The sequence below is a fragment of the Taurulus bubalis genome (genome assembly GCF_910589615.1).
Source record: "Taurulus bubalis genome assembly, chromosome: 15".
In the NCBI taxonomy this organism is placed as follows: Eukaryota; Metazoa; Chordata; class Actinopteri; order Perciformes; family Cottidae; genus Taurulus; species Taurulus bubalis.
The window spans coordinates 14,634,428-14,643,459 of record NC_136603.1 but is presented as its reverse complement, the minus strand read 5'-3'; the positions used below and the strand labels follow the sequence as shown (position 1 = coordinate 14,643,459).

At 41.2% G+C, this 9,032-nt stretch overlaps 1 protein-coding gene across 1 annotated transcript; it reads left to right on the top strand.

The window, feature by feature from the left end:
- Positions 1-99: 99 nt before the first annotated feature.
- On the top strand, positions 100-7,432 carry fancb (FA complementation group B; the record flags this gene model as incomplete). The annotated part of the gene is made up of 8 exons (XM_079231332.1): positions 100-1,023; positions 1,124-1,279; positions 1,368-1,457; positions 1,853-1,981; positions 2,784-2,953; positions 3,809-4,245; positions 4,325-4,565; positions 5,492-7,432. The coding sequence occupies 8 exons, from the start codon at positions 100-102 to the stop codon at positions 5,901-5,903; spliced, it is 2,559 nt and encodes an 852-aa protein (XP_079087458.1). The 3' UTR covers positions 5,904-7,432.
- Between the last annotated feature and the right edge of the window lie 1,600 nt (positions 7,433-9,032).

Sequence of the window (9,032 nt, the reverse complement as noted above, 5' to 3'; positions counted from 1 at the left end):
TGCCAAGAAAGTGACAGCTTCCTGCTTAACAATCACGTTAAATCAAGCTGTCAATGAGGAGGGATCGAGCCTAGTGGGCACCCGAAGCTTCCCTGCGGCATGGAGAGATTGCTCTCGGAAGATTTGTATCGAAATCCCCATCGACTTTCCCTGTGTGGAAAGATAATCTTATTTGACTGTAAACGAGCGTCCGCCACAAACGACAGCGACAGAAGTGAGTTAATGTTCTGCAGCCTTTCATTTGAACGGGAAACCAACGCGTTTCTGAAGGCAGCCGATGGAGCGGCTGTCGTCAGCAGGAAGAGATCAGCGCGTGTCGATGTTATGACGTGCAAAAGTGCCCTAAATGTTCAGAAGAGAGTCACCACGCCGTGTATTTTAGTGACAAAGAAGAGTGAGAAAGGGGTCAGCTTTCAGTATAGTCTCCTCACATTGAGCAGCTCAAACCGACTTGAGTCCTGCATAGAGTTTAAACTACCGTATCAAATGAGGGAGAATGTGTCCATCCTCCAGGGCCCCACAGTGGTGTGGAGCTATGCTGGGGATGTCTTCCATGCCTCTCTGCAGACAGGAGAGGTGAGACAGATGCCCGTTCAGCTGTCCCACTGTGTTATTGGAGAACTCCCCCTCCACAAAGAACAGGCATTTGTTCTTGGACTGCAAAACCTTCCAGACTCTAGCTCTAATACTCATCCCACAAGCCAATCCAGAGGCTATTTTGTTGAAAGTGGTCAAGTGTTTGATGGCAATATGATTTTGCCAACTCCCTACGTTTCCATCACACAGTGCATCTTGGTGCTGTCGGCTGAAAAAGTGGGTGATGTGCTGAAATCTGCTGTCGTTGCGGCAACTTCTAATCAGCAACTCGTTTTTTTTGAGAGCGGCATTTTGAAAGATGTATGTCAGCTTCCCTTTGAACAACCTGAAAACATTCAGCTCGTCAACACTGGAAGAAATGGCTGCCTGCTTGTCATATCTTTTCACCAGGGGCATGTATGTGCTCTGTGGAAGGAAACATTTCAGGTAAACTGAGGTTTCAATATCTAATATCTGTTTTTGAATAGCTCTATTTTCAGTTAACAAGTTTTTTAAATATACATACAATGTTAAACTCTCTCCCCAGATAGCCTGCCACTGGTCCAGTGTCAGTTCTGTCCATGTGGATGACTTCCTGGGATGTGGAACAGACCAAATGCTGTTGGTTTTTAAGGATTGTGGCATAACAGAACAACCTTTGCAAACATTTCTCCTCACTGATCTCTGTGGCATTTCATATTCTGTAAGACATATATTCATTTCTCATGTGCAATACATAAAGTGAACGTCAGAAGGTGGTCATCATGACTCATTGAAACTGCACATTTCAGCGCGGGCAGGACGGTGGAGCACCAACGACACCACCTCCTCCACCAGAGAACGATCTCTTCACCCTTCGAGCTTTAGAGTCCAGACTACAGGTGAGCATGTATGTGCTATTACTGGAATCTTTTGGCTGGACAATAATTCACTATACCATGAAGATATTATCACATTGTATTACTGCTTTACAAAAAAAAGTATGGGATACATGTTTTTGTTTTACATGTGTGAAGAGTGGAATTTACTTAATTTCATTAAACATCAATTTTACTATTTACATTTTAGTTCTACATAGATTCGCCATATGGTGAATATACTGAAATTGTCAGAAAAAATGCTTTGATGATGATTTAATTGAATTCGTATCACAACATTATGCTGTGTAATAGATTATCTGATTGTTATTCATGTGAGACATTATAAAATATTTCTTTTCTCACCTGTCAGACCCACTGTGTGTTGTATGTAACTCTCAATCAAACCTGTTATTTAGAGTGGATTGACCGTGCTCCAGGAGCTTCAAAGTGAGATGAGAGTGAAGAGCAGAGTTTTGCAGCAGTCGGTCCAAGCCCTTACCAATGCTGTCTCAGAAAGAGAGACTATTCTCACCCAGCATGAGCAGGTGCAGTACACACACGAGATTACACAACTCTGACGAGCACCGCCTGTTGTGTTACAGTATTTAATTCTTTTTGTTTCGAGAGGTCATAGAACTGCCGATAATGGGAATCAAACCAGCAACTCCCTCAACCAAATTGCTACGAGTGTTATTATACCTGAAATGTTGCCATCCCTCTTGCGCTGAGACAGGATAACATGAAGTCTTATGGCGATCGTGATATCTAGACAGCATTCTGATATTATCTGTTGTAGTTTTTCATTGCAATTCTATGATAATGAAATGTTAGTAACATATAGTAAAAAAATGGGAAGTTGTATAATATCTTCATTGGAATTTAAGGACATATGTATTTATTACTTTAAAACAGTGAGGTATGTATCTGGTAGTCTCCCCCTCAGTGGTTTAGGTTGTACTCCAACACTTGTCACTCATGTTAATAAGTTGTCATATTTGAAATGGCCTCTTATATGTTCCCACAATCATTGAGGAAGCAAATGCAGACAATGAAAACAAAAAGCGGTTGTTGCAATTGCTATAATTTTCATGTTGATGCAACAGACCTCCACAACAAAAGGTGCGTGTGGCCGCACACAAACTTTTTTGAAAAGCTAATTTCTCTAAAGGATTAAACTGTGTTTTGACAGAAAGTATCAGTGCTGCACTTTTTGTTCTTAAATAGTATTTTAAATGTCCCCTACATGTGAATCTGGGAAAATTGCAATGTTTGACGTAAACTGCTATTGCTGTCAATGCTGTCACACACTTGTCATCGCTGATTATAGTCTCTGCTCTTTCTGTCCAGGAAGGCCTCATCAGTCTGTGGGATGATGATGATGATGATGATGAGTCAATTTATGAAAAGACGCAAGACATGCCAGCAGTGTCTTCAAAACCTCAAGTTGACAAGCTGTGGCATCGCATCGCCGAGGAGCGAATGGTTGTGGGAGTGACACTAACTGCTGACAGCTCAATGTAAAGATGATTTCTTTATTAATTGAAATTCATTGTTATTTTGTATTCTGCGTGAAGATGAAGAATGTGTGAGCTTTATTGACTCCGAAATATGGCCCATTGAACATGACATGATCTGAACTCTTAGTGGTAATTCTTCTAAAAATGCTCATCCACTTGTGATGATGATGTCTTGTTGGGCATAATGAGTTCATCTGGATGAGTGAATCCATGACAAAGATACAGACAATATTATTGTGGCCCTTCATTATTAATCAAGTTGAAAGTACTACACTGTCCAGCTGTCAAAACGTATCATTGCTGCTTGATTTGACTTGTCAGGACTAAAACATTATGGTGCTATTTTTCTGTGTACAAGTAGAAATAGTTCCTCCCAGATGTGTATATCACATCTGGGAGGAACTATTTCTACTTGTCTTCAAAGACTTTAACGTTTTGATGAATTATTCAAATGAATCTCAGTCTCTTAATCTGTGTAAACGATTAACCCTAACGGAGTACGGATGTTTTTTTCCCTCTATGATTGCCCCCAACGTGGGTAGACTTTCACCATGGCAACAAGTATTTAATAACTCTCCAATCACCTTTTGTGGGAACAAGAAGCTATCAGATTTTTTTTTTTTATTATTTGGAGGAAAAACTACGTCTGACATGATTACCTCAAGAGCCATATATTGCTGTTTTGATTGGTGCACTTGTCGAGTTGATGAAATTTCCCCACCTGGAGATATTGGTGTACTTAATCAGTTCACAAGCAGACACAGTTTGTAGTGGGAGGGCTTATCTGATCTTCAGTTTGATTACCTACTGTCCATGTGATATCTGATTGTTAGTGATGTGTTATTTTTGCTCCAGACCAGTGGCCAGTGTGAGCTTATCCATCCTGACAGAGGCGGGTCAGAGCTCAACACCTGAAGTCATCGAGGCCCATAGCCAAGTGTTCTGCCTCCCTGAGCCCTGCTCTTCATCTTCACCACCCTCCTCCTCTTCCTCACTCTCTTCTCACTGCACAATCTCAGCGCCTGCAGCCAAAAGAAGCAAGCAGCACAATGCTGAGATACCCAATGATCTCAACATGTGCAGACTGGCTGTGACTGCTGTGACCAGGCTGACGCCTCTGTTGAACTCCGGCTGTGTCAAGTGCCGTGTCATGCTCCATTATGTCCCGAGACAAGAGGCCTTTTCTGTTGTGAGCAACCCAACACCGGTTGTTCTGCATTGTGGTCGAGTTGCTTTCGACATCCACAGTAATTTCCAAACCCGACTGTTGAAAAATCCCGAACTCAAAACAGGTAAACTCACAAAAGGCTACAACTTGTGCTGTTAATTTTGATACGTATATGTTTATTGGTTTCTTCTTTTTGTGCCCAGATGACGCTATAGAGGACTTGCTGAGCCTGATGGCGCTGCTGGATCGCTGGGTCTTGCACATAGACTCTCCTGATCACAGCTTGGGTGATATTGATGGCTGGATTCACAGAATAGCCGGTTGTAGGAGGATAGAAGTGAGCCCTCAGTATCTACTGTTAAATTCTTCAGGACCATCTTCTCTCATGCTGCTACACTGGCATCAGATAACACCTTTCCAGGGGGAACTGTCTGTCCACTCCAGGTAAATCATTTTGATTTTGAGATAGCAATAAGAAGCCTGTGGTGTTGATGGTTTGTGTGTTGATGGTTTGGATAGTATAGCATTTTGGACACAGTCATATTATCAGTTCATAAAGTGAAAAGATGTCTTTTTAAGCTAAAGGTGCCCCATAGACTCATCTTGCTCACAAAGTTTCTGTTTGCATTAATTGCTACTTATCAAAAGGCTTTGTGTGTATCCTTGAGCAAAATGTTGAACAAATATTATATTGTATTAATTTTCCTCCTCGTAAAACATTTGCAAAGCTAGAACATGTTTACATATTAATGGTCTTTTTCTTCCCCACCTTACGCACATTACTGCAACTGCATTATAGCCACCTGTAGATCAGTGTAATACTCTTCCACCATTGGCAGCAGGATTCAATGCAAAATAATTTCTCTGTAGCGCCGACTTGATATTACCCTGTTTTTCTGTTGTCTAAATGCCATTTGTATTAATAACTTTGTTTAGTTTGCATGTTTTGAAATGCTGCTACTTTGAAGTAAAGTCAGAAAAACACAGAATATGTTGTTAAATAGAGGTATTTGCTAATACTTTGCAAAGTATGATATTACTGCTTGTGGTACTGGTTCAGACACTACCAGGTATTCATTTTTATTTAAAATAAATAAGGAAGGTAGTAGAAGTGGACACCGCTCAATTTATATTAATGGACTCAAAGTTGACGTGGCTTTGAAGTCGATTAGGAGGCATGTCCGTGTGATATTCCACCGAATATCAAAGTGATTAGGATTCTCTGGACATTAAAGCGCTTACAATGACAATTTCGAATATACTCTGACTATGAAGCAGCTAGAAATGATCAAAAGACATGAAGAAACTTCAACAATCATGTTTTCATTTTTTGATAATATGTAAATTGTGGCTCTGTTGTTCCTTTGCAGCCAGTTACAGACGCTCCTTTTCCTGGACTCTCTCTTGGCTTACCTCCCTTCATCCTGCTCCATCCAGTCTGTCAAAGGTGCAAGAGGACAGGGTGCAGCTCAAATATTGTCTTTGGCACTGGAGAAAGAGTTGGTGTCCCTCAGAGAGTCTGTGTCATTGCTACTTTGTGAAGAAGACGAAGAGGAGGAGAACATGAGCCTTGGACATGAGGAGACCCCCGAGCCAGGTTCTGTGAAGGGGCTCCAGAGGTGTCGGGAAGTGTTTCAGGGGGATGTGGAGAGGAGTAAGACGAGGCTGAGCCCCCTGGTGGATGTGGGGAGGTATCGTAGGCTAACCCAAAACATGTCTAAAGTCCAACTCGATGGGGATTTGGCAGCTCTCTTAGACACTCAGAGGACTATGCTCAGATAATATACTGCAGATGTGGTTTTTGTGGAAATCCCAAGTAGCTAGCATTAATGCGGGGAAAAGCAAAATCTTGAATAGTGTATTGTGTTGTGTGCTTTGCACATTTCACCTGGACTGAGAGCTGCACCCTTTGCTGGTTTAGAGTAGTCTCTGTGTGTCTGCTCCCTCAGACTCTTGGGGTTTATATCTATCGAGTGTCTGCTGCTGTGTAGCGCCTCAGCCTTCTTCCACTGGATCACCTCCGGCCTTAATCTGATACTGATGTGATACTGCTCTGTGTCCCTTAAGACCCTCTGTGTTCAACAATGCTCTTCAATGTCTGTTGCTGCTGTGTGCTATTCAGGAGGAGACCCCTCAGAGCAGAGGAACAGTTTGTGTTATGAATAAAAGCAACAGTTGAGCAAGGAGGTTATAAATATGCTCAGTGACTGTTGTTTACTGAAATAGTTTAGTGGTAGACTACTTCCCTCCCGTATTTCATTTTCTTCTATCTGTTTCTTAGATAACTGTTAGTCAAAATGCAGTTTGTCCAAGTAAACATGAAATCCTATTTAAAAGGACTATACTTCCTGCATGAGGTCTGTGGCCGCTTGGCTATGGTGTTTGCTAAAATAGCTGGTCTTTTTGTTCTCCTCCCAGTAGGGGCTGAGCAACAAGGATGTTGCATGTTTGTTCTGGGAGCTACTCCATCTGTGTGTAGTACTCAGGAGAGCTAAACTCCCCCTCTTTTACACCTTTTATATGTCCGCTTCATTGCAAGTAACAGCTTCCACTGGACTCACTGCCGCAGGACTCCCTTGAACATAGCCCAAACATCCCTTCAAAGTGAGGGATTCCTGTGTGTTACTTTATGATGGCAATGCTGCTGTGGGTTAATGAAGTGTTTAGAGCTACTCAATATATTTTTGTCTTGTATGAATAGAAATAAAGAACCCTGTTAGTTAGGTTTTGCTGTTATAGTCAGATAAGTCAACTTCAGCCAGCATGCAAGTTGATAAAACACATCAACACTTCTTTGCTTTATTCACCGCTCACACACAGAAAACAGGCAAAGCCACACTACCTCCTTTTGGCGGGGAGACAAACACCCCTGTCACTTCTAGCGCAGAAGATGATTTGTGAATTTTGTACGGTAAATAACAGCACTAAAGGGCCGGGGAGAAATGGATCACATGTGAAAAAGAAAATTCTATTGTATTGGTGTTCCCTGAAAGCCCAAACTGCTACCCGGAGGAAAATATATGGTTTGTCATCCCATTATTGTCTGTTAACTTCTATTAACTCTGAGTGGTGGAAAAGGGCTGCAGGGTTTCTCTTCTCCACTGTGGTGCCCTCACTTAATAGGAAATGAAAACGTGGTAGATGAGTGTTGCTGCTGTGTTATGAAACATCCCAGACATGAGAAAACAAAATCTACATCCTATCTCGCTTATTGATGCAGACAAATTGACAATTGATTGAGGCCGGCATCCTTTGATGAGTGTGTTGATGCCAACCATCTACTGCCACCAGGAACAGTAAAGTACTGACAAAAAGCTACTCATGAATAAATCAATTTCAAAATTGCAATTAAAAACAATTATATATGTATGTTTGTGTATATATGTAAATGTTCATGAGTGGATATTTTTTCCAATGCCATGTGCCGATTGGCTGCAGCACCTGCGCTGGAAAGTACATTCCCCCGACCACCTCCCCCAACCTGAGGTTGGGGATCCGCCCCCTGCGCTCTGTCTGCTCCTCCTTTCCTCCTGGTTTGCCACAATATATATTAAGTGTTTTATTGAATGTGACTATTTAACATGTTAATTAATTTAAGAGTGACAGGAGGTTCCTCAGATTGTGCTTTTAACAAAATGTTGAATCCCTGTAATGATTGTTGATGCGGCTGAGCCATGTTTATATTGATGGTGTGTGGTGAGGGGCACCGGTCTGGAGTCCACTGTTATTGATCCAGGTCAGTCCTAGACTCTGGAACTCAGTGGGTCAACCAAACAAAGTGGGAAGCCATTGATTATACTGTATCTACCATGCCGTGCACAGCCCAGAGATAGTAGAGTTGGTACATGGTGAGCTAACACTGGGTAAAAAACAGAACCTATTTGTTAGTGAGCAACCTTTCGTTTCAATGCTTCCATATTTCAATTATTTAACTAAAATAATCCTCTGTCAATTGAATCATCAACATCCATAACCCTAGCACCGCTTTTGTTGTTTAGTTGGTCACTGTACATACTTATATTTCACTCTATATACTATGTATACAAACTTCATATACTTTGCATTTTTGCACTTTTATTATTACATTTTCTTAAATGTCTTCTATACTCTGCTTGCTGCTGCCGCAACCACATTCCCCCTTGGGTTAGGGTTAGTAAAGTATATATCCTATGCTATCCTAAAAAGCTGTTAGGACTCACAATTCAACAGTATTCATCGATTCACACACAAAAAATGAATTAACAGTGTGTTACACTAGACATTTAACAGTCAACACAAGATGAATAATAATTCGTTCATATGACAGGCTACCCATTTATTTCATGTTAACTTGGCAAAAACTTCCAGACACACTTTACCATACGTAAACCATACTGTCCCTCAGTGCCTGTTTTGTTGTTTAAAGAGTGCATAGAAGCAAAATCCTCTGAATAAACTACAGGAAAGAAGCAGAATTTGCTGCTTTGGTTTTACTACCTTAAACAGTAGAAATGTTTTATTTAGTGTTCATGTTCAGGCATAAGAGACATATACTTTTGGCAAAATCATGCTCCAGTGTTCTCAACTCCATTAATTTCCCACTTTTCTCTCACACTGGCCTTCTAAATTGCTGTGCTGTTGCTATGGTAACACTCATTTCTTGCCTCTCTCAGACCTCACAAAGCAGCTTCCCTAAACCTTAATGAATGATGGAAAGTTGTTTTCCCTCTTAAACACAATCATAAGCTGCAAATTATTTTCCTTTCATAAGCCGTTATACTGAACTTGATTGCATAAAGGCGTTTGCAGCCCTGCATATTCAAACTGCAATAACAATGGGCAGAGATGTAAGGCTGTGTCGGGGAATAGATGCTATTTCCATGCTAGGATTTTGTGTTATTGATTAGTTTATAATCCCTGTGTGTTGTGCAC